The 25,949-nt window shown below is 44.8% G+C and overlaps 1 protein-coding gene across 3 annotated transcripts; it reads left to right on the top strand.

The window, feature by feature from the left end:
* The first annotated feature begins 1,738 nt into the window (after nucleotides 1-1,738).
* On the top strand, nucleotides 1,739-25,480 carry Dph5 (diphthine methyl ester synthase). Of its 3 annotated transcripts, XM_077692717.1 has the most exons (9): nucleotides 1,739-1,982; nucleotides 5,240-5,300; nucleotides 7,955-8,018; nucleotides 9,346-9,454; nucleotides 13,251-13,371; nucleotides 16,506-16,545; nucleotides 19,715-19,778; nucleotides 20,047-20,159; nucleotides 25,228-25,367. In XM_077692717.1, exons 1-8 carry the CDS (start codon nucleotides 1,848-1,850, stop codon nucleotides 20,110-20,112), a joined length of 660 nt encoding a protein of 219 aa, XP_077548843.1. In that variant the 5' UTR covers nucleotides 1,739-1,847; the 3' UTR covers nucleotides 20,113-20,159; nucleotides 25,228-25,367. The 3 variants fall into 3 exon arrangements, with proteins under 3 accessions (XP_077548843.1, XP_077548841.1, XP_077548842.1); XM_077692715.1 differs by lacking the exon at nucleotides 19,715-19,778 and having other exon boundaries at nucleotides 1,740-1,982; nucleotides 25,228-25,480; XM_077692716.1 differs by lacking the exons at nucleotides 5,240-5,300; nucleotides 19,715-19,778 and having other exon boundaries at nucleotides 1,754-1,982; nucleotides 25,228-25,480.
* The last annotated feature ends 469 nt before the right edge of the window (nucleotides 25,481-25,949 follow it).

Raw genomic sequence — 25,949 nt, 5'->3', positions numbered from 1 at the left:
CCCAAGCACTTGCACGTCATCGTCCCCTGGTCACTTATTGGTATTTATGCTGCAGTTTAAACGAACTGCCAGATAGCCAACATTCACAACCAATTCAAGTAGTAGGAGTGCCCATGCTACATCGGAGGACATTATTTTTTCTAGGGACCACTGGATTGTGCGAAGAGATGTGTCTCATCTCCTACTCGGATTCTTGCAGTCCACAGGACTAAGTGAGGTGTGGTGACATTGCGTGTCTGTTATTTTAGGACTAAGTGAGGTGTTATGACTTTGAGAGATTTGATATGGTATTGGGGACGATTAGGCAGAGCAATTGCCGGCAGCTATGCAAGGCTAAGTCCGCCTTATTCAACAATACATACTACTACTACTACCTCTCAAGCTGAAAAGTTATAAGACATTCGTCCGAGGAACATGTTAAAGGTCTTCACAAGAAGACATTAACATTGAGATGCTACACTGCAGGTTCTCTTACAACAGCAGGTTCTCAAGATTTTGCATATTTTAATACTGGCCTTCACATCTGCTCTTGAAGCCTGTAAGTTGGAAGCAATCTAATGCTTGCTTTACATCGGTTACTACAAAGGGCTAGTGTCAGCAATCAAGCATCCTGCAATAACACAAATTTGTTTAGACTTAGATCCACTAAATAAGCTACGCTACCATCTATTGCCAATAAATATGCATTTTGGAATGACCACATCTGGAAACTGACTAGAGAAGGCAGTATCTTATCCTACGTTTCTTTTTAGTTTAAATGTGGCACACTGCACAAGTAAAACTGCTATTGCGATAACTGTTCTCCCGGGTGCACGCGCGGTTGTAGTAAATCTCGCAGCCGTGAACGGATGATTTTCTCATCGTTCTTGAAAGAAGCAGAAACTTAAACGCAGAGGTAATTAAGTGTCGGAGAAATAATGAAGAAGACGTCCTCCAAATCTGATTATTGGTTGGCGCGGGCCAGCAGTAATATATTAGGGCCACACAGAGGAGAAAGAAATTTTGAAGTTTTTTTAAGAATAAAGGAACCAGCGCAGGACAAACTCGGGGCGACACCATGGACACGGTCAGGCAGGCACGCTCCGCATTAAAAAAATTGTTCAGCAAGACACCCGTAAAAATTGAAGTAATTACAAAAGGAAGCGTCAGTTCCAGCCGTTTCTTGCGTCGTCTGCTGCTAGACACTGGCCATCGCCTCCTCTCAGCTACTTACAGGGAATTCCCTAGGAGGCGACGCGCGAAGCCACATCAAGCCTGCTCACTGCAACAACAAATTCCCTAAATGTCCCTAACTTTTGTCCCCAACTGACAGTGGTTTCAGGAGCCAATCAAAACGTGGAATAATTTCCTCCTTTTAGCTGCATGCGTTGCTACGAACCTGCATTCTTCGCATCGCTGGTGTCGGGGGCCCCCCCTTTGTATGTCGTATGTCACTTATGTCATTTTGTAAGCCCACTTATTCAGAGTTCTGAAATATATCCTATAAACTCTGCAGTTATTCGTATACTCGTAAGGGGCGAACGAAAGCGAAGTGTCTTAATGATCGCTTTCACGTATCTTCACTTCATTATCAGCAACAGTTTAATTGAATGCCACACTGACAATGCTCGCTAAATCCTCCAAAAATACAAGAGATAAAATCTATTTTGTGCCCTAGCAGACGATAACATAATCTCTATGGACGATAGCCAAGAGCACTAGAAACATCTAGAAATCAGGGACGACATCGGCATCATCATTTTACTCGCGCGCATCGCACGTGGTTTACGCAGTTTTCGTGTTTACATTGCTCTCAGTAGCCAGGGTAGCCACTTCACTAATAAACAACAACCTTAAAGTAGGAAACTATGCTTTACCTCGTTGGTCTAGGCCTCGGCGATGTCCGTGACATCACGATCAAGGGACTGGACATCGTGAAAAAATGTTCCAAGGTGTATCTCGAGTCCTACACGTCGGTGCTGTCAGTCGGAGCGGCCCAGTTGGTAAGCTTTTTCCCGTCGACAAGTCTGCTCGTTCAAGCCCGTTCTGTACATCTGCCTGGTGCGAATACGTTTTCAAATGATGGGTAATACGTGGCTGTGGCGGAAAAACTGATGGGATCGCAGATTCTTCAAAATGCCAAAGCTACCGAACTTTTCTGCGAACCTCGTTAGTTGGCGAGCTGGGCGGATTGTTTGAAACAACATGTTTCGCAGATCGATGTGAACGTCGCAACGTTCACTGGAAGAAAGTCTGCGAAGGCACCTAATCGCCTAAAAACATGTATCTCTAATCGATCGCTGCTGAGCGCTCCTTCGAGTGGTTATGTTGACGTCGCACGCAATAAGAAAAGGTGAATCGGCCGTGAACTTCTGACAGCAGGTGCCGTCGTAACTTGCCAATCCCCCGTGAGGGAGCATGTGAAAAACTTGGTTGGTCATGCTGCCGTCGCAGCGAAATGGGAATACGTTAATCGGCCGGGAGTTTCTGACGACAGTTGCAGAAAATAGGGGCCAAAAACACAGATGTTAGCTCGTCAAGTTTCACGGTGAAAGCGACTTTCAACCCTACCTCATTCATTTGAATATTTCAATTGATCTAAGATTGTGGCTACTGAATACAACAGAAGCTAATCTCTGTGAAATTGTTCCTGCGCTTTAAGGGTTAGAATGGTAAACCAAGACCTGTCAGTTTTCGTGCGAAAGCATTAAATGGCCCATTTAATGCTTTCGCACGAAAACTGACAGGTCCACTTGGTTTACCATTCTAACCCTTAAAGCGCAGGAACAATTTCACAGAGATTAGCTTCTGTTGTATTCAGTAGCCACAATCTTAGATCAATTTATTGAAATATTCAAATGAATAAGGTAGGGTTGAAAGTCGCTTTCACCGTGAAACTTGACGAGCTAACATCTGTGTTTTTGGCCCCTATTTTCTGCAAAAGTTACTACCAGCTGTTGTTGCCAGTAATGTCGTAGTTATAGTGCTTTTCTGCTGTTCTCTTTCTTACAGTTCTGCGGTTTCTCTCGACATCTTGAAAAGTCCCACAGGGTCTAGGTTCTCTTTTTAGGGATTATGAAGGTGCCGCAATGGGAATTAAGCAAGTTTCATCTAGCACCCATTATGCCTCGCGCTTAGACGGCTCACAGCACCATACGCAACACCTTATGAACAGAATTTGTTGCATTAAAATGGCAGGGTTCCAAATTTTCAGAGATGCGGAGATTTTTTTTTTTTTTTTTAAAGGAGTGCAACTAGACTAGTACCCATGCATTTTAAAAAAGAATTTTGTCTTGAGCAGTGTCACAGCTCTTGTGGCAAGGAATCGTATTTGCGGTGTTTAATTTCACAGCTGACTTCCTTAACCTCTGAGCAGCTGGGCTGGTTTAACAACGAGTCTGTTTGATCGACACATTGCTTTTCCTGGCACACTTGAGGGATTTAACTTCTTTGAAAAGTAGCTGCTAAATAGCTGTTTTGTTTCTTGGTTGAGCACTCAAACTAGCCATCAACAAATCCGTGTTCACACCACATACACTGTCCCCAGGGGGCAGGGAAAATAGCTGCCTATTGTAGGATGAAATTAACAGGAAATGGCAGCATCTCCACTCTGTGGATGATGGCGAGGGGTGGAGTACGGGGACTCGAAATGACATCCGATTTGCGCCCCGACCGTCATTCTATTTGTGCCGTGAGTTGCACCTTGATTATTCCCTAAATGAAACTGCAACTCCCGGCTCAAATCGAATTTCGCTTGATGGTGGTGTGCGCACAGATGGACGCGGGCCGACATTCGGAGGTCCTAAGGTACTCTGCACCGTTACAGGCGAGGGAGTACGCCGTTTGACTCCGGGGTACTCACTCACGGTCATAGCCTAATGGGTAGGACGACTGACATTAACTCTGTCTGGTCTATCAGACCCAGGCTTGAATCCTGCCGGTGCCTGTGTGATTTTTTGCTATGCACACGGACGCGGACGGGCATTGTGTGGTCCTAAGGTACTCCGCACCTAAAATTTGGAGGCATTGAATGGACTTGAGCATCGTAAAGCCGGAATGGCTCGAGTATAATGGGAGGGCCTTTCGTTCTGCAGTGGATACAAGCAGAATGATGATGACGACAACAACGTCAATGACATAGCATATTTTTGCATGTATAATCCGCCCCTGCATATAATCCGCACCCCCACTTTCAGCCTGCTGGAAAAGAAAAAAAAAATCCTCTCGTATTAGCCGCACATTTTATACAGGAAAGGCTGCACCAAAGCTGCTGCTCAAGCAACACATCACACACTATGTAGACAGAAAAAAGCGTATATTTAGCAAGTAGAACACACTGACTGCAAGGCGGAAGTCACAATTCACTAATAAAATTCCGTTGTTCGAGTGCGCTTGTCCTGGTTTTTTCTTTATTGTCCTTGTACATTTTGTGCAGTCGCTGCCATTGAAGGCCCAGTAAGTGTTACTGTGTAGGAGCTTCACGGCAGAACGCGTATTGCAGTGAAGATGCTCTATTGGAAAAACCCCGTGTATTATCCGCACCCTTACTTTTCCGCTAAAATTTTTGGTGCGAGTTTTTCGCGTGAAAATACAGTATCGGCAGTAAGTTTGACACAGGCGCGACGTTCAAGGTGCCAATTTGTTCCTTGCCCTGAGAATGAAGTGCATTGTTTCTTGTCTTGGTCCTTCGCACGGTTTTCAGCATTTCATTTCTCTTTTGAACGCATGGGAATGTGTATGGACGTCGCTGAGAGCATACACACTCTGAACTCTCTATTTTTGTTGTCCAGATGTCAGAATAGTTGGGAGCATAGGAACCGCGTTCAAGATACAAAATGGTATTGCGGCACCTTTGTCGTAAATCTCATTTCACCTTTTAATCGCGTTCACTGAAATAACAGAGGCTTTATTGCAGTATCTTTAAGATGCATACGGTACAACGTGTGCACATTTGGTGGCAGAACGATGACTCGTACCCTGCACAACTTCGTTGATACGTTAAAAAAAAAAGTGAGGGATAAATGTACTATTTGGGAAGAAACGTACTGTGGGGCATTTTTAGTGTTCACAACTGAGAGTGTAGAAACCGGGAACTTGTATGAACTGGGAACGTATCAACGGGGTTCTTTTGTACTTGTATTCGTTACTGCACCACACAAGCTCACTTAGCAGAAACGTCATTTGGTTAAGTCAACAACAGGGGTGTAACCGCCGTAGGTGCAGCATTCATGCTTTAGCGAGGATTATTCTACCGTTGCAGGAACAGTTCTACGGGAAGGAACTCATTTTGGCTGACCGGGAGCTTGTGGAGCAAGGCTGTGGTGCGTACATCATGCTTGAACATACTGTGCAGTGACGAGCACCGGTGCAGTGGGCTCGATTGGTAGCAGCTTTAGCATGGCAAGCACCATCCTGTTTGCTTGCTTTCAGTGGGTGCCTGTCATTGTGGTTAGTGCCTGTCATTGTGTAAACAGAAAAACAAGTGAAAAAAAAAAAGCATATTTCTGGGCCACTGAAAAAATTTCAAGCCCAGTCCTTAAAGGGGCCATGCAGACAAAGCACATTTGGCTCATGCGAAAGATGGCTTCGTTAGAACCATACTAACACCACTTTTAACTCACACTTAGCTCAAATAAGCTATATAATTAGGAAAAAAGGGAATGGCCATGCGACCCACTAGCTCATTTCCCGCAACAGAACGTACGATGTCATATATGCCCAGCTGTGCGAATTGGCTAAGGCCAGCAAATGCAAATTAGGCAGGGCTTATAAGCTTGCCCAGCGAGCTGTTTGCGCTTAAATGTAATGCTTATTCATTTTAAAGCTTTAAGAAAGGAGGAATAAACAATGAAAGTTATGAAAATATACGCAAAAATAGAAGTACCGATGCACACTGCTGTTGGTTGGGTGCACTATGCTTGTTTTAGCTGCACAGCAGTCCACCGCTTTGGAGTTGTCTTGCACGGCACTGTCCAATTGGCGTAAGCAACGTTGTCTTACGTGACCCTGTTGGTCGAGAATACCTCATGTTTCACGAAACAATTACTTTCTACAATAGCAAAAACAAGCCAGGTAAAAATACGGTCGAAAATGAAGCAACGGACGACGGTTCGTGGATGAGTATGGTAGCACCGTCTGGGAGGACTGACGGCAAGCAAGGCTGCAGAGCCGAAGGATGCAGTGGAAGTTCGTTTGAATAGGCACACTTATGACTTCATTGCTGACGCATCTGAAACACGATTTGGCGAGAGAATCAAAATTTTGACCTAAATTAATTAATTTCTCAGTGAATACAGCATCATTTGCTGTCGGAGTAGCGCTACGGACACATTAAAACACAAAATCATTCGAATAAAACAAACTCGTATTTTGTCCGCATGGCCCCTTCAAGGGTGAAAAAGTTCGTGATTCTTGTAATAGTAGAGGATGTTGTGCTAGCCGAATTTCATGGCAGTTAAAGGCATACTGTTTAGATTATAACTGCCACCAAAGAAAGAAGTCGTGCAAAAGCATAGAAATACTTTCGGAATCGCTTTCTGACCTCTCGCATTACTAATTCAGTCCACTTGTGTGTTTTGTGTCAAAATCACCCTTCAGTGCATTCTGAATGCCAGAGCTGATGACTTCATGAACTCTCTTTAAGTATGTCTAACACTGTGTACATGACAGTCTGTAGTCTCAAGCATCAAACAAGCAAGAAGTAGCAGAAGACAAAAAAAAAAAAATCTGGTGGCCCAGTTTTGAACCAACACCTTGTTTAATGAGTTGGACATCCTTAGCCACTGTGCCCATAGGAAGGTGCAGGTGTAGTTAACAAAAGAGAAACAAACATATAAACAGCACATGTACCATTCTGGATATTTACATACATGAAACGTGATGATAATGTTTGAACTGTCTTACCAAAAGATGCTGGTCTGGTATGCTAGAAACGGTTTGTTAATGTCCATGCAACCAGGGCAGTTTTTAACGGTAATTGAACTAATTTCCTTTCAACTTCTTCACACACGATAGTTGCTGCTAGTCACAGATAGCATGATGCAACTCATATGCGAATTAGCCTTCACCCTTCCAGTGTTAAACATAGTGTACCGAAGCACTGTGGTATGTGGCGAGAACGGCCGTTTAAGTATTTGGCAAATTCTTTGTGATCTTCATCATAGTATAAAGGGTGTTAGAATGCTGTAAGCTGTTTTAGGTTGCCTAGATGTGTTTGTTTACATTGGGTGTTTGAGCTTGTCACTCATTTTGGTAGATCTGATGCGGCACAAAATTAGGCTCCCTGCTCTAACTTGCTGGCTGGGTGTTTTTATGCTAGCCTGCTGCATATCAAAAGGGGCTTAAAACATCCATGTTGGGTGGGACTACTGTGTGATGTACTTATGTGCATGCCTGCATAAGTCTACTAGTAACATATTCGATCGCATGTGCCTTTGTTGAAACAAAATGTTGCATGGAGAGGAAGAAAATGGCTAAGAGCAGCTTAAGGCTTACTCCCAAACTAAGGCAAAATTAATAGTAAAAAAAGAGAGGAAAAATTGACAGAAGGCAATGACAGACAGAAAGCAGATTCAGTCACAGCATCACGAATGCAGTTCCACTGATACAGTAAGGCACATACACAAACGCCCATTGTGCAAAAGTTTCTTTGACTGAACAGAGATTGCTTTATATTCTTTTTTTTTGTGTGTGAAAACAGGAAATGTAGACATGCACCTGTTTGAATACGGTTAACATCGCAGCGTAAAATTTCTGGCTCAGGTCATTAAAAGAAATAACTTGAAGTATTTTGGTGTTATTTCAAAAGCAAATTACTCAGCACTGTGTGCGAGACACATTGCGACCCAGTGTGCTCTCTCATGGGCTACTCAAGCTCAAATGGAACAACTCAGCCAAGGATTTTTCTGTTGACTTGTGCCAAAGTGTGTGCCTTGTCTGGCATTTAACCGGCAGTATTTTTATTCTTTTCTCGAAGCCGCCATGCTGGAAGCCGCGAAAGAAGATGACGTGGCATTCCTCGTCGTTGGAGACCCCCTCGGGTACGACCGACTCAAATGAGAGCTTTACACGCTGGAAAAGCACCTTAGCTATGGAAATCGCTGTAGTAGTGCAGGGGACGGGGTTAATTTATGCTTAGGGTTGTTCGTTGTCGGGTAAAACCCGATTTTATCCTATTTTTACACCCTGAACATGTTTCAAGGGAATCCGGTTAAACCAGATTTCTCCCCGAATAGACCTCTTCAATGCAGCAATCTGCACAATCGTGGGGGCCGATGGTCCGCCATTTTCAACCTGTATACTTGCTGGAAGCAAGCCCCCAAAACACAGCTGTTGAACTCATTGAGTGTTGGCATGACTGTAGTGCCCGCTACTCTGGGCTGGCAAATGCTACTTTGACATTACTGGGCCTAGCTAACCGAAGCTGTGGTGTCGAGATACTTTCTCTCAGCTGAGATTTGTTCAACGACCGGAAAGGCCCCAAATGCGGACCGACAGGTTGGGCACGCAGATGATATGTATGCAAGTAAGGATGTGTAAAGAACCCATGACCAGCCATTCGTGAATAAAATGTTTCATTTCTTAAAGGGACTCTGCAACAATTGCCATCGACTACTAGTAATGTATTTTGGGATAAAGTCTATTGTCCCAGAAATCTCCTCCCACAAGAATTACGAAAATCCGTTCACAATTAACGAAACTACGCGCGATGAGAAATCGCGCATAATCGTTCCCTCTCAACTCGACCGCAGATGTGTCCTGTTACGTGTTAAAGGTGACACAAAATTTGGAGCATCCCTTTCCGACAATGTGTTGCACGTGGCTTACTATTGCTGATGTACTCCGTAAACGCACACTCTCTGTCAAAATTCTCTGGGCCGTGTCGAAAGCTCGTGGGCCGTGAAGAATTCCAATCGAAACCGTAACGTTCAACTGTGACCAAACTATTTTATTACACTAAGAAAGAAAGCTGCTTTGGCCAGCTTTCTTGCATAAAGCATTTCAGTCTTGCTTGAGAGGTGAGCTTGTGTTTTGTATTCTTTGTGGCCTATTAACTTTTACATGGTCTAGAAACTTTTAACAATGACTGCTGTTTCTTACGATGTTTAGGTGCACTTGAGACATCGATGCTATATGTTTCATGCGGTTGTTTGGATTGCTGGGCGATGATTTAGCGCCGAGATGAAACCACGTGGGCTCAGAAGTTGCGCATTGTTAAGGGGTTAAGTTACTGAACTTTCAACGAGCTGTATCATGTTGGGGCTACGAAGCTTTGCAGTCCCTATCGTAATATCGGCGGTTAACAAAAAAACTCCTGCTAAGAAATTGCAAGCTTGTGCGCTCGATTAAACCGTCCTTCCCTCGCAGTGCAACGACCCACTCGGACCTGATGTTGAGGGCGCACGAGATGGGGGTCAGGACTCAGGTCGTCCACAACGCGTCGATTCTGACCGCAGTGGGCTGCTGCGGGCTTCAGGTGTGTCCTCGTTGCTTTAGGGGCGAAGCCTCTTAGGGGCTCGAGCTGTCTGCGTCTCGTCATTGTAATAGTATCATGTAGTCACGGTACTGAAACACTGGGACACTCGTTTTTCAATGCCTCGCACTAGAACACTTCGCGCTTCAAAGACAAAAGACGTTCACAGCAAAGCTGTATACCTCTACCCCCCCCCCCCCAATGGTTTCATCCCCGTGGACGAAATGGACGAAAACACCAAGGCGCCAAGAATACGCTTATTCACTGAATGCTTTGCCCCTCCCCAGGTTTCACGTTAGTCGGCCCGGGATTTTTTGTCTTTTTTTTTTCTGTAGTAGTTAAATGGGTAAGTGTGGTAGGTTTCACCTGAGTGGGAGGCAGGACTGGGCTTGCAGTAAAATTCGGTGGATGATGTGTTATGAACTTATGATGATGGTTTCTGATCTTCAGTGAGCTGTACCACTTGACTGCCATGTTACGGCAACTTTCTTTGATGTCACTTGGGGTGTTGGATTGAATTGAAAAAGGAAACAGAACATTTGATCGATTGACTGTAGGGTTTAACGCGCCGACGCAATGCAGGCGATGAGGTGCGCCGTAGTGGAGGGCTCCGGATTAATTTTGACCACCTGAGGATCTTTAATGTGCGCCGAAATCTCGTACACACTGGCGTTTTTGCTTTTAGCCTCCATCAGAAAAGCGGCCGCCGCGGCCGGGAATCGAACCTACGTCCTCGTGCTCAGCAGCGTAACGCCTTAGCCACTGAACCACCGCGGCGGGGGAGGAAACAGAACACTGCTACTGTCTGCGCTGGGAGAGCGGGACCTCAGGCACCTTTCAAGTGGTGTTTATGGCCACTTTTCGCCTGGGGGACCCCCAACTTCTTGTTGGAAATAAAGTCTGAATTGAATTGAACTCAATTGATTGGGTTGCAGTTGACAAACTAGAAGCAGTTGTTTATTAAAAGAAGGCCTGAAGTCAGCTGCGTTGCGTTGTGCTTTTGAGTTGAGCTTTGGTTTGCATTTGGGACCATGCTGTTTATATTTGGAGAACGAGTGGTGTTAAGGACAGCCTACCATGGTTCCTGAAAAGCTGCGTTACCCTGGGCAGTTGTAGCCGCATTTCACTTATTCTGCGTTCTGATCTGAACGGTAACTTGTCACCTCCATTTGCATTCCATTTTTTGTGGGGCATTGCCATCTCATTGCGACTTTTGTCTCGGCACGATGCAGGAATGTGTAAAGGGTCCCCAGACTATTGCCGCAATTATGGATTTATATTCAAAAGCTTTATGCCTGCTTGCAGAAAAGATTACTGAGATTAATATTTTAATCCAAGCTTGGCCGTAATCTGCAACCAGTATTTCCACCGTCAACGATGCTATGTTCTTAGCAGTGTTTAAGGGAAGCTGATGTTACGTGCGTTCAGTGCCTGGATAAAAACAAAAGGGGGGGGGGGGGTAGGTACTTTTCTTGTGATTATTTTGCCTGGAAAATAGTTTTATACGAGGGGCACAGGTTGGTTCGAACTTTGGTGCATTTTATTGCAAAGCTTTGCGAAAAACACCTTGTGACGCTTATGGCTGTGTTAGGTGTTAACCATTAGAAGTTAGTAGTGCATGGACAAGCGTAACGAAAATCACAGTGTCCTGAAAAGTGGCTTTGATGAGGCGTTCCGATGAACGTGCTTTTTTTTAAAAAAAGTTATGCCAGGTAAAACCATTATGATAACTATTGAATCAAACCGAGCTTTTTCTCATTCATTACTGCATCTCATTAGTGGTTGTAGTTATAAACCAAATGGTATAACGCTGCTTTCCCGCTGCTGTAACGCGTGTTCCTGTGTAAATTTTGTAAGGAAATTTAAGTTGCAGAGGGTGGACAAATTCCGTGCCACGTTCTTTTACCACAATTTTGTTTCTCTCTTGTTTTGGGGGGGGTGTCCCAGCCAAATGCTCACACATGCCTGTGCCTTAGGCAGTGCATTATTTGAACGCCATCTGGCAGACATGGCGCCACTGATGTTAAAGGAGTACTGACACGAAATTTTCTTGTTACGTTTTTTTTCGCTGCTATGCGTGCCTACCAGCCCACTAATCATAGAATGACAGATCAGACGGTCGAGCGCAGCGTAAACATTCATTTACGGCGTCGTTTATTCGTGCCAGTTTCGGTTTCGACTGAAAAACGCCGAGCGGCCGCCATGACAGCATGTATCACATGGCGTCACCATTCTTGCCGCATCGCTGCCTCTCTGGAAGCGCGCGCGAGCGAGCGCACGCGCGCGCCCAGACCGGCCGAGGTCTTCGCCGTCCCCACAGGCCCAAGCAGCATGACGTCAGTCCCAAAACCATGACGTGTACACACGCCCGAGCAGCGCGCGCCAACCACAGCCAGCGCGTCGGCTTTGTCACGGGAGCCCCGACGTCGACAGTTTGGGGCACGTAGCAGATGATGTCACGTCGGCCCGCTCTGGGCTTTCTCGTGCGGGCGAAGATTAAAATGGATTTTAAATATGTTTCGCTGAACTGTTGCTGTTGAAACTTGCTGGGAGATATCTCCTGATAAAAAGGAAGCGTTTCACATAGTTATCACAGCTTTGAAATTTCGTGTCAGTACTCCTTTAAACAAAAACAGGCTAATTTGTTGTGGCTATGAAATTGTGGCAATAAAACTCTGTTCCGGAACAAAACTGTGGATAAAGTCAAAGCACAGAGACCTGAGACATTGTGTTGTCCAGCGCTTTGGTTTTTTTATTCAAATTCTCGGTTGCTGCATTTTTTTCTTTATTTCACAGATTCTACAGGGAAGGCTAGCTCAGTAACAGCCGCATGTTAACAGAAACTGCTCATTCAAGTTTCTAGCAAAGCTGGAGACATCTGCAATTGCAGTTATGTAGTTATCTGTCAGCGGGTTTAACGGGAGTTGGAGACATTAGACGTTTTAAACATAAAAGAACATGAGCTCAAAAAGAAAAAATCTTTTCTTCTAGGGGGGAATTTCGAAATTGTGGCGTGCACGCTGTGAAAGACATATGGGGCCTTTTATAGTTTAGTTATGCATTTGAGCATAGATCTAGACAGGTTTCATTTGACCCACAGAGGATTAAGGATGCCTTGCAGTGTTTGTGTTTACATTATTAAATAATGCAGGCGAGGGAGTCGACTGACAACAAATTTAACAAGAAAGTTGGTGTAATATGGTAGAGGACAGTTACACTTGGAGTCAAGTACCTGTTCCAACTGCCTCTTATTTCGACTTGTTCCACACTCCTTTATGTTTTGTTTTTACACATGCCCGGTTTGTTCCTTACCTCTTAAAAATCAATCATTATCGATCATTAAAATGATATCTGTCGTTGTATTTGATAAGTGGTGACATACCCGCTGCGGTGGCTCAGTGGCTGAGGTGTTGCGCTGCTGAGCACGAGGATGCAGGTCCGATTCTCGGCCGCGGCTGCTGCTTTTCTGTTAGAGGCGAAAAGCAAAAACGACCGCACGTACAAGATTTCGGCGCACTAAAGATGGGGGGTGAAATTTAATCCGGAGTCCTCCACTACGGTCCGCCTCATCGCCTGCGTTGCGTCGGCGCATTAAACCCTACAGTCAGGAATGAGATAAGTGGTGTCATTCGTGAGGCCTAGTGTCAGTCGGATATGATTGCGATGAGGGTGGTACTAATGTGTTCCGGCGCCTTTTGAGACGTTTCTCGTGCAGTTTGATCTCGAAACAAGCTCTTTGTGCTTCATGCGTGATTTTGAGTTTTTTTTTTTCATCTCTTCCCTGGTTCGACGTGCACAGCTGTACAACTTTGGCGAGACGGTCTCCATAGTCCTGTGGACCGACACTTGGAGACCACACAGCTACTACGACAAGATTGCCGCCAACCGCAAACGAGGCCTACACACACTCTGCCTTCTGGGTAAGGAAGTGGCCAGTAACTTTCCCTGTGCTTAGTCAGCTGCTTGAAGAAAAGGTGATAAAAAAAAAAAATAGAAGTTAACTCTTTCGTTACCGCGGGAAATTGACCAATTTTGAAGGGTCTAACAAAACATTTTTTTGTGCTATACATATTGGTTAGGCACACATTGCAGTGACATACAATGCAGATTATTCTACGCGCTTTCCAACGACACCAGTTTTATTAATGTTTTCCTAAATAATGATTCCGAAAAAAATTATCGAATTCGAAATTTTTGTCCGCGCGTCGAAGAAAAAAGAAAAAAGTAAGTTGTGTATAATAAACCACGTGTAGTAGAAAAAATTTAGAATATACATTTTGTAGGTAGACATTTCAAAAACCCGTCCTAGAAAAAAAATTGAGTTCCGCAGTACAATTTGTCAGATATAAAAGAAAATGTTAGCCCACGTGGTGCCCATGCCATGTGGTGAAGCCCAACCTCTATTTCAAGTTTTGCTATTTTGGATAGTTTTCTAGAAGAAATCTGGTGGTTTGACATTATTAAAGGCCCAAATTAGCCTCCACGTGATGTAAAAACACCTTGTCAATGATTATGACCGTCACAATATTGAAGGCAAGCAAGCGATGTGAAAAAATCCGCTTGGAGTTGAGAACCAAACTCTTTGGTGGATGCTTGTTGACGTTCTGATGATCGCTCATCAGTCAGAACTTTCATTTGCGTTTTATTATTATGTTCTGACTCACTATGGTAGCCCTGCTTGCAGGAATAAGGTACGATGCGCTAGAATCATGCCCAGCAAGCTTTCACCAAGCCGCCGTCGGGCTGTGAAGCGACTTCAGCACTACGAGCCTACTACATTGCAGCGCCACCTAACAATTCCGAAAAGAAACAAATACAAGGCTGTTGGAGACTTTGTCAGAATAAACAGTACTACTAAGAAGCGACACTAGACTTCCGGAAATACCCTCGTATGAAACCGAAACTGGCCGGTGAACAGCTGGCGGTGTTCAAGGCCAATTGGAAGCGTTCTCCTAGTCGGAACTGATACCCGACGACTTCGTGTTATCCTTTGACTTTCAGCGGAAGCTCTTATCGCAGAAACAAGGCGTAGATAAAGTGGAAGCGCGAGCGGTATGCTTGTTTTGAGGAGCAGTAGCGGGCAACGGAGGCGCCATGGCAAATGAGCTTGTAGTTGGGTAACTGCGTAGTAGCGCCAAATATGAATTTCGCAATGCGAAAACGAAACCGAAACTGCTGGAAACTGGTTGAAAATGTCAGGCACACTTGCTAGACATGCGGGGGACCATCAGAAATAAGCTTTGGGAGAATAAAGCTGCCCTTTGTCCGAACCAAAGATCATTAGTGAATAGCTGGGGCCATTTTCAAGTAATTATCACCTCTCAACGCTGTCGGATTACAAAGCTGACCCCATTATTTGGTATTTGACTTGCCAGGAGCCTTTTGACAAAAAAAATATTATGGTAATGCAGCCTAACCACGACCTGCATCCTTTTTTCTCAAGTGCAGCAGCCACGCCCCCTTCGTCAAAAACACGCGCACCTCAGCTCGCAAAAAACGCCGCCAAAAATCTCAATGTCGCCGGAGCGGGAAAATTTAAACTGATTCTAAAAGGGCAATGCCTAGAGTAATCACTGGCTGCATTAGGTGTACGAGAAACGACTACAACATGTTGAAATAGGCAATATAAATCATCGATCACCGGTGATCGATTTGAATAGGCGTGGTAACGAAAGAGTTAAGGGCCTAAAATTGGAGTTTTTGTGAAGCTTTGGTTGTAATGCAGAATGCACAATAAAGGGACCCTGCAACACTTTTTTCAACTTTTCCAAAATCTTAAATGCTTGCAGAACATAGTCAACCAACACATCCAGTACATACCTAGATTACGGCGGTCGCAAAGTACCTCAGCCGAAAATTACTGCTGTATGCCAATCAGATAAGTTAGAGACTTGCTCAAGAGATTTTTCTCTTTCCTGGTCCTGGCGTTCTTCGACAGCTGGAATTACATCATTACAGCAGTGTAGTGGCAGTTGTTGGCCGGCTTTCATTCAGTTGCAGCAGTCAACGCATTCGATAGCCACTTTCAAAAGAAAACCACGAAAGCTATATCTGCTGCGACGAGCAAATCATGTAGTGCCGTTCTGTGCTGGCGAGAGCTATAGCTTTCGCTGTGCTTTTTTTTTTTTTTTTTCGTTAGCAGGACGTCTTTTGGTTGCTGGAGTTCAATTGATTGAACGCCAAAGAATACAAAATCTAGCTCTTTTGAATTGAACAAAGGTTTACTTTGTGCCCCTTTAAAAGATTATGGCCCCACTATCTGTATCGAGACATAATTGATGACGTTGAACTGGCATTAGTAACAGTATGCAATGAGTGTAGTATTGAAAAAATAACTGGTTGGGACATTGGTTATGCAATTCGAAAACTAGATTCCTGGGGAGGCAAATGTGTGGCCGACTTTTAAAAGGTGTGTCAGTATTGCTGAAACAGTTTCCAGAAACGAGTGTTTTTTCTATCTTTTAATGCTTTGCTTGTTGCACTAACAACATGCCTCGGAGCTTTTGTATTTGAGAGTAGCTATTTAACAGCAGTTGTCAGCAAGGGCAAAGGCTGAAGATGCAAAAAAAAAAAATCCCGGGCCATTTCTACTAACGTGAAACCTGGGGAGGGGCTAAAGCATGCAATGTACTACAAGTGTATTCTTGGTGCCTTGGCGTTTTTGCCAACGGAGATGAAACCGTTTGGGGGTGGAGGTATACAGCTTTGCTGTGAAGGTCTCTTGTCTTTGAAGCACGGAGCTCTCTAGCGCGAGGCGTAAACGAGTGTCCCGATGTTTTTTTGGTACGCGAGGCGTAAAAGGGTTTCCTACATGAGACGACGATTATGACGAGGACAGGAGACGCCAACAGCCCCAGTCCCGAAGGGGCTTCGCCTCTAAAAAATGTGTTCACGCATTGAAGCTTCAATTCACAGCAACGGCATTGGAACCTTTCAAAGCTTTTGTTAGGAGTGCATTAGGACAGGTAAAAAAAGTGCTAGCTGTTTAGGGAATCGACCATTCCTTGTTGACTGATTTCAATGTTGCGTTTCATCTCTCTCAATGCTGTTGCAGATATCAAGATGAAAGAGAAGTCAATCGAGAACCTCATCAAGTAAGTCGCACCTCAAGGTTAGACGCGTATTGTTTGCGGATATTGAAGGGGGACATAAAGACAGTGCAACTTGGTTCACTTTCAAAGAACTGGCCTTGGAAAGCTCACTCAGCTCCATTCCAGCGACGAGGGGCGTTTTTTTTTTACTGAAAAAACAGCGGAAGTATTGAACAACTTTCAAATTTTGTGCTGCACTGACCTAATATGGACAGGAGGGTTGCAACGGAGGCCAGCACTGAAAACGTAGTTACCTATTAGTGTGCTAACTTTAAAGGAGCACTGACACCGATTTTCGGCGTTAATATTATTGCACAGTTCGCTTCCTTCACTCAACAGAATACCCTGGCTGAAATATGAGCGGCCTGCGACGCGAAGAACATAGTTCAATTGGATCTCATTTATCGCGCCGACGGAGCGGCACTCAGCAAATGGACATCAGCGTGACATCATCCAGGGAGAGCCAAAAGAAGTGACGCGACAGCGCTTGTCAAAAACTCGTGACGTCACTTCACGCGTGCGGCCCCACGAGCGGCGAGCGGGCGCTCAAGCGGGCGCCGGTGACGTCCGCACAAAGCGGTGAGGTCAGGCCGGGATTCTGTCATATGCGCCGTTCGGGATGAAAGCGCGGGAATTTGAAACAAACGATTTTCAGGCCGTTCAATGTAATTAACTATCGTGCGCTGAAGTATTTAAAGTGCTGTTTCAGGTTGGCCAGACCATTAAGCATCGATAAAAGTAATAAAAGTGTAACATGAAATTTTCGTGTCAGTGCTCCTTTAAGTTAGTGTTCAAGTTGTGCAGTCAAATAGAACCAGAGGCCCCACTACAATCGCCGAGTCATGTTTCTTTGCAGTGGTTTAGAGGGACCTTGAAGAGAAAACACAAGGTTGGTTCATTCGAAAGATTGCCTCGTCAGAATCATACTGCTGAACAAGAGGGCGCGGGTTTGATTCCCGGCTGTGGTGGCCGCTTTTCTGATGGAGACGAAAAGCAAGAACACCTGTGTGCACGAGATTTCGGCGCACGTTAAAGATCCCCAGGTGGTCAAAATTAATCCGGAGCCCTCCACTACGGCGCGCCTCATCGCCTGCGTTGCATCGGCGCGTTCAACCCCACAATCAATCAATCAGAAAAGTGCCTGGTCGCAAGTCATTCTTTCGTGCGTTTTCCTTATTATCTAGCGTAATTGTTTGAAGTTTTTGTTAAAATTGTCACGAGAATTACTGCACCATGACACTGTTTTGACTGAATTACACTTGTATTTGTCTCCATAGTCCTTTTAAGACAGTACAACGAATAAGACAAATTTCGGGCAGATGTGCAGCTAGTTTCGTTAGACTGAAAAAAAAAAGAAAAAGAAAAGAGGACAGAAACATAAATGTATCCTTGCACAACAGTTGTCATTTTTTTTCCTGCCAATGACTTGTCTCATAAACATAAGCGTATATCATGCAGTGCCATGGGCGGTTCACTCTCAAAATGGGGCCGATCCTTGCCCATAAAAAGTGGACATTTACAGTAATCTATGGGCGACCTTTTGTGGCTTCTGTTCAGCACTTTTTTTTGTTTTGAAAGTGACTCGCATGTGTTGCAGTGCGAGGTGTGACTGTTTTTTTCTTTTGCGGTCAGAGCTGGTGTTTCCCTAGATGGTGACTTAAACAGCGGCCTGTAGGCCAATGCATGCCTTCCCACACGTTAGTGGAGTCAGGGGCGTGACTGCCGTCAAGAAGTTCACAAACCGTTTCACAAGCAGCTTGTAAGCTGCTGTCCTTTTCTGTTAAAAGCTGCGCTAGGATCTCGGGACATGTCGGGCTAGCTGACTTGTGTGGGGAAGTGGAAACGAGTGGCATTTTATGCGTATTAGGCTCGGTTTTGCAATTGCACTTGACTTTGTAACCATACGAGGCAGCAGTGGCTGCTGGCATTTTGTTTGCCTTGGGGGAGCGGTCCCATGGTTTCAACTTTAGCAGCGGAGTCGTTAGAGAAGGGCTAGCTAGCTTTATAAGTGCAGAGCGCTTTAGGGGCTGGCCTTGTCGTTGTAGCTTGCTAGCTGGAGCCAAGTAGAGTCTTACGGCGTTCTGTTGTAGCCGCTGTCGTCGGGGCGTCCCAAAGAGGCTTCAAAAGCCAAGCGGTTTGTACAGTCATAAGCGTTCGAAACTCACGAACCGCTGGCGCTTGTCATACATCTATCTCCCCTGTTGTATAGCGTTAAGAAAACTGTAAGCACATTTGAGGCAAAATATATGCAATTAACCGACAGCACCCGCATTAATTTAGTTAGGAATGCTGGTTGAATTGGTTTTTATGATAGTAAGCGAAAAAAAGTGGCAGTGCAACGCCGGCACGTGCGGGAGGAAGAGCAAGCACAAAAAGAACAGAACTCCCACTGGCGCAGTTTCAGGCAGGGGGCGCGCGAGCTCTGTGAAGGCGGGAAATTTGAAATGTGTTAGACAAACCTTTGTTGAATTCATCAGGAGAGGAATGAGACAGGGCGGCAAAGAGTGTGATGGATGGTATAAGAGTGAGCGGATAATGGCGCCACAGCCCATTATGGCGAATCACTGCTCTCAACTTCCGGCAGCTTTCACATCGAGTGGAATAGCTTTAATTTTCTACATTGTCTTGTCTCTCAATTGCAGTTCATTATTCGCAGTGGGACACCATCCAGATCAACAGCACACCGTCCTGAGATTCATTGTTACGTTAGCTGTAGAGGTGTCATGTTGAAAAAAAAGCACCTGTGTCATTTTGAGACTGCTGAGCGTGCGAGAAAGAGGGAAGTGAAACAGTATTGGTGCAGAGACAAGTGATGTAATGCAGTGGCAGCCAATCAGCTGAGTAAGGAAAGGGGCGGTGTGGAACTTTACTCTTGATTGGTCGGGCATGTTTGTGCGTAGCTTGTCGTTGCCTGTAGGCATCGATGCATAGCAGGAAATAAAGTGTGAAGAGGGTGCAGAGCCAGGTGGGTGACCAAAGAGGATGGAATGGGAACTCATGTTTTTGCTCTAAAAAGAAATCCTCAAACCGGCCCATGTCACAGTGCTTACGTCGGATTTCAGCGGGGGTAATGAGTTTGGTCGCAGAACCAACTACTGCTGCGACGGGCATGATAGTTATCCAGAAAAATTCAAGTATATAGGGCCGCACTGGCTTTTATTTGTGTTTCTAGTCGTGCAATTAGCGCACCACACTGGGGGCAGCATCTTCACCATGGCAACCAGCTCAAAGTCAAGGTATGGCGACTGAAGCACAAATACTTTCCGAAATGTTCTTTTTTTTTTTAATGTTGATTCCAAAAATTAGGGTTTTGCTGGCCGTATGTGGGTTAATACAGTAGCTGCACGTGTTTTCCTTTGTGTGTGACCTAGTGTCCAAGATGACCGCGCGTAGAGTGGCTCCGTTGTTTGCAACTGGACCCTCAAATTGCAGAGTGCTTACTGTGATAAGTGTGCGCAAAATCGGTCCCAGTCAAACTTTTAAGCTCATTACCGACCTCTGCAGGGGCCGAGACATCTACGAGCCTCCGCGCTTCATGACGGCATCCGAGGCCGCGTCTCAGCTGCTTGAGATACTGGAGGTCAAGAAGTCCGAGGGCGTGCCGGCATCTGAGCTGGGTGAGTGTCGGTGGTGAAGAGCTTGTTCTGGTTACGTTTGACTGTTGTTTTAGTTAAGTAAATACCAACTGCTGTTAAAAGTTGCCTCTGTTTGTCCTTAAGCTTTTCTGTGAGCTATCCATTATAGTATTGTGTTTTATCTCAACCGATACTGACACAGTAAGCAGATGGTGTTATCTGGCTGTATCGGGGGTCTGGACGTTTAGGCAGCAATGAAGCGGTTTAAGCTTGTGCATTCGAACCCCTTTATAAGAGACACGTACCGGGGAGCAATTTCTGTCTCCTATAGGAGAGGTTAGGAACGCTCGATAAGCAGGGAACCATGTTTTCCCAAACTGATCAACCCCTAGTTCAGGGGTTCTCAGGCATGTTGGTCCCAGGGAACCCTGCTAAGTTCCGTTAAGTGCCAAGGAACCCCCCCCCCCCCCCCCCCCCCCCCCCCCCCTTCCCCCCTCCCGCCATTTTTCATTCCGTTCATGCTACATTAACGTGCAATAAATTCAAAAGCAAGCAAGGGTATCGTTTTTTTCCCTCGTCGACTTTACGCGAATGCGTACGCTAGCGGCACCTATCTCCAAACAGGAGAAATGCGCATGGGGGTAATATAAGACCGAGATTAAAGTGCAGTAGTTTAACCACATGGCCCGTTTTCGGAGTCTGGCTGGCTACAAGCTGCTGGCGAGATTTATTGCGCAGCTCGCGCGTTTCTGTTATGCACCGAGATGTGCTTACTGACACTCGAGCGTGAGTAATGGAGGTTCCTTAGATCGATCGCACCTCAAGTTCACCATATAAGACTTTGCGACTGCGGAACCAGGGAAAATTTATCAGTGGCTCGCGGAACCCTGAGGAGGGGCCTGCGGAACCCCAAGGTTCCGCGGAACCCACTTTGAGAAACCATGCCCTAGTTCAATGTGGGCACCGTACAACTAAAACAAGCTCAAAAGAATGCTACAGCATGTTGCAAACGATTAATTCTAATTTATGTTTAGCCCCCAGAATTTATTAAATACATCCTTTGTTTGCTTCATGACTGTATTTACACTGTTTTTTTACAGCATCTTCTACAAGCTTTCTTTCCTTTCACTGTCTGCAGAAGATGAAGAATCATAGATGTCGAGTTCACGAGACTGACAAATAGCTATAGCACACAGCTTCTTCCGCTGTGTGCCCTGGCCATTCACCACGCTTGCAGGACTCAACATCTGCGATGCTTTTTGATTGGGAGCTACGCGAGTGGCAGATCCCACTGCACACTCCCAGTATTCGTGGCTTGTGCAGAAGTCCGCATGTGCGGCCGCGCTCCAACGCACGGTTTTGACCACTTCTGTACGTTGCATTTCCATTGGCAAGGCTTCTCGTCGTCGTTGCATAGCTGACTGAACCACTGCATGTTTGCTGGTTATAACAAATAGCAACTGCGACATCGGTCATCCCCCTTCATTTCCACAACAGAAGCAACTGCAGTTAGTGACTGGTGGCACCGCATCCAAAGTTAAAATGTCTGTTCGCACAGGTCCTTGAAAACCTTGAAAACCCTTGAATTTAGACGTGTAAATTTCAAGGCCTGGAAAGTCCTGGAATTTTTAAAGGGTCCTTGAAAACCCTTGATTTTTCTGGAGAGAACCAATGGCCCCATCTTTTCCACAAGAATTTAAAGTGTTTGTCGTAAATTTTAGGTGTTAAAAATGTAAAGAAACATTGTAACAATCAAGTTTCAGTGTATTGCGTGAAATTACGAGTTGTGGATTCTTATTATTATGAGACAATATTGGGAGCAGCACTCCTCAATAGAATTCATGTCACGATACAATCCCATGAAAGCTGGCTTCTGTTCTCTATCTTGCATGTTCCATCTAGTCTGTGGACGGCCTTTCATTGCATGTTTGCTGTGCCTCATACGCTCCATCTGCGTTTGCTTTTACGTGCAAATGGAGGACGTGTGCATAGTTCATCCTACCTTGCAGCAACACTTACTGAGGTAATTTCAGCTGGTACTCTTGCTGACAAAGCAGGAGATGCAGGCAACATTAACTAAGTTTTGAAATCAAAGAGCCTACGCAAAACACCAAGAAAAAAGAAAAACCTCTAAATACAAACTATGAAATAAAAAATAAAGCTGGGACAGCCTTCATGAACCCATAGCACCTATCTGAATGTGCAGTAATGTTCTTAGGTATTGGGCAATAACACAATTTTGCATTGTGTTGAAAAAGTGATAAATAATCCCAGATAAAACATAAGATGGGGACCTTGAAAATGTGTTTTCTGGTCCTTGAAAGTCCTTCAAAACCCTTGAATTTTGGCTTTTGAAGCCCGTACGAACCCTGTACATGCAAAAATACGGTAGCATCCTTGTACAATGTAGACTGCTTGTAACGTATCTCACAGGAGACGCGAAAATCCGCAGTTCAAGCAGTACTGCACCATAAACAAAACATGCGCCAATCCACCCACATCGCGACTTACTTTTCAATCGTTCCTTGTTTATGATCCCTCATGAAGGCCGCTTGAAAACAGAAGCACTGTCTTTATTTCATCTTTTCTTTCCTCATCGCGCGCTGCTGCACGGTCTTGCAAACCACAAGGGTAGTTTTAACTTATATTGGGTTTTGAGGGAGCACGTCTGTGTTAATTTCTTCGGGTCTAGAACAATGGATGCCGCAGGGAGGGAGAAAAACCCGGCTTATTTTGGCGAGACAACCTTGTGTTCGCAATGGTGAAGGTGGTTGCTTGTACAGGTAGTGAAAAACGTCTGGCATCGCAATCTCCAGATGTTCGAAAAAGGGCAGTTCGAACAAAAGGGCGGTTGCTTATCTGCGTAACGTCCTAATAAAAACAACTTAATGCGCATGCAAGGGCTCGCTATCTTCAGAGGTGCACCAAGAGCAAGGGCAGTTTTAATTATCACGTAAGTCCAAATGTAACACGTGGTCTAAAGGGTGCTTTTTTTGTATTTTCTATGTCCAATTTAGAGGAGAGCAGAGAGCGTGCAACATCTCATTCCATTTTCTTTTTTTTGACATAAAACCGTGCCCCAGCTGTACCAGTCGATCAGCAGACCCGCCAAAAAACCCCACTATAAATGGTATTGTGCTTTGGGCAACCATGTTTTGACTCTTTCGCTACTGCCGGAAAATTGACTAATTTTAGGGGTCCAAGGAAACATTTTTTTTTCCTGCTAAAAAATTGATTAGGCACTAATTGCAGGAACACAAAATTCAGAATATTTAACGGCCTTTCCAATAACACCAGTTTTTTAAAGGTATTTATATATCATAGTTTTAAAAAAAAATATCAAAATCAAAATTTTTGTCAAGTTGTCAAAAATGATAAAAAAAAAAGTTGTGTTTATCAAACCACCGGTAGTAGAAAAAAATTAGAATATACATTTTGTAGGGAAACATTTCAAAAACACGCCCTAGAAAAAATGTCGACTTGCGCGGAACAGTTTGTCAGATATAAAAAAAAATGCTAGCATGCACGGTGCTCGTGTCATGCGGTGAAGCCCAACCTCCAATTCAAAATGTGCAATTTCGGGTGGTTTCTTGGAATAAACCTGGCGGTTTGTCATTATCAGAGGCACCAATTTGCCCCCACATAACGTAAAAACATCATGTCAATGGCTGACTTTTCATTTACAGCGAGCATAATATTTGGGACTAGCACGCGATGCGGAAAAAAATGCATGAAGTTGAAAACGGAACGCCGTGGCTGATGCTTGTTGTCGTTCACGGTCAGTTATCTCTCAAAACGCTTCTTACTCGCAATTGTAGCCTTGCTCGCAAAAATGAGGTACGATGAGCTAGAACCGTGCCCTGCGATCTTTGGCCGAGTAGCAGTTGCGCGATGAAAAAGATCAGCACAACGAGCCTCCTCTATTGCAGCGCCACCTAACATTTTTCAAATGAAACAGTACAAAAACTTATCGGAGACTCCGTCCGAATAGACAGTTCAACTAAGCAGCAACATTAGACACCCGGATATACCCGCATGGAAACGAAACTGGAAGTCGAACAGCTGGCAGTGTACCGGTTTGAAGCGCCGTCCTCGGCGGAACAGATATCTGGCGACTGGGTGTGATCTTTTGACTTGCATCTGAAGTTCTTATCGCAGAAATCGGGTTAGGGTGGGGGGAAATCAGGAGCGCCGTGATTTGTTCGAGGATCAGTCGCGGACGCTTCAGGCGCCATGGCAGGTAGCCTTGAAGTTGGGTAACTGCGTAGTAGCGCTAAATATGAATTTCGCGATGCAGAAACGAAACCGAAACTGTTGTAAATTGTTTGCGAATGGTCCTGGGGTAAGTAGAACTAACACAGTACTTAGAACAACGTGCGCAAAGGAAATAAAACTGCCTAAAATCATAAAGTATCTTTGCAACCAGGCACTGCTTGACATTTTCAGCCCATTTCTGGGATTATTACTGTCAGAGCGTGAACCTGACGATTGAAAATCGTTTTCTAGTTCCCCATTCACGCCCTGATAGCAAAAAACAAGCGCTGGTGCAGAGTAATTACGAGTTGCACGCATTCTTCGTTGGTAGCAGTGACGCGCGATGACCACGCCTTTTCCACACCCAGGTGATTCAAAAGCGTGTAAAAAATCCCGCTTCCGTAGCAAAAATGAAAACAAAACTGATTTTGAAAGGCCATTTTCTGATCTAACTCCGAACAGCTTTACTTGTTCGAGAAACGCCTGGAACGCTATGAAAAGGCGCTCCCAAAAGTATCGATCAAATTGATCGATTTTGATAGGCGCGGTAGCGAAAGAGTTAAACAGCATGCTTAAGCATTCAGTTCCATGGAAGGTAAACCGGTTGTCACAAAAACCCGTGTTATATCGTGTACCGCACTATAAGTGGTTGTTATAAATGGTCTGCACTTTATATCACTGCGGCTAATGCATCGATGAAATAATTGGCCACAGTGGCAGCTTAGGTGAGCACATACTCTCCAGTTTTCGTTTTATGAGTAGTTGGATGAAATTATGAGTAATCATCACTCTTTGTCAACTGCATGTGTCATTTATATCGCACGTTGCCTCTTACATTCTCGTTATTTTGTCGCAGCATATGACGAAGACAGCCCCTGCGTCGGCTTGGCTCGGATCGGCATGGAAACGCAGCAAATCGCCTGTTCTTCGCTGAAGCACATGTCTACATACGACCTGGGCAGTCCCCTACACAGTCTCATCATCCCTGGGAAGCTTCATCCAATGGAAGTTGAAATGTTGAGGTTGTTCGCGACCGACCGGACTTGGTTTGACGCTGTCTGTAAAGAAGGTTGATATGCGATTAAATATTGTGCCACGCTTTTATTGCAGAGTGTCTCCTATGTCATACCGTTCACTTTGTAATGTCTGTATGTGGGTATACAGCACTTTTTATGTGTATATGTACATCTATATTATATGGTGTTTTTATTAGTGTATGTGTGTGTGCATTCGTAGTTGCAAGAACACATCCGTCACTTGTCACCACAGTTTGTGTCATCGTGAACCCTTTCAAAAGTGGAATTAAGAGTGGCACATTTCCAACGTTTGACTGCGACTGACTGGCAGACTGACAGCTATTTTCTTGCTTTGAGCATTCTACGACTCTTGGTGGTAACATCTGTCTTATCAGTCTCAAAATCAAAAAGCGTTGTACTAAGTAACTTGCAAAGCACGTCTTATTGCACTTCTGGGTAACTCCTGTTGAAGAGTGTGCACTCCTAAGAGCCGTTGTATGGGTCTCGGTGGTTCATCTCTTCCAGTACACAGTGTTGAACCCCAGAAAAGGTCTTCCCGCAC

This window comes from Haemaphysalis longicornis, unplaced genomic scaffold (assembly GCF_048455015.1).
Source record: "Haemaphysalis longicornis isolate Haplotype H1 unplaced genomic scaffold, Haemaphysalis longicornis Haplotype H1 scaffold_12, whole genome shotgun sequence".
In the NCBI taxonomy this organism is placed as follows: Eukaryota; Metazoa; Arthropoda; class Arachnida; order Ixodida; family Ixodidae; genus Haemaphysalis; species Haemaphysalis longicornis.
The sequence above is the reverse complement of the archived record's forward strand: the minus strand, read 5'-3'. Positions and strand labels throughout refer to the sequence as shown.

Coding starts and splice junctions, on each gene's coding strand:
- Dph5 (XM_077692715.1), top strand. CDS start 1,848: ATGCTTTACCTCGTTGGTCTAGGCCTCGGCGATGTCCGTGACATCACG. Junction 5,301..7,954: donor GCTTGTGGAGCAAGGCTGTG/GTGCGTACATCA, acceptor CTTTTCTCGAAG/CCGCCATGCTGGAAGCCGCG. Junction 9,455..13,250: donor TGGGCTGCTGCGGGCTTCAG/GTGTGTCCTCGT, acceptor CGACGTGCACAG/CTGTACAACTTTGGCGAGAC.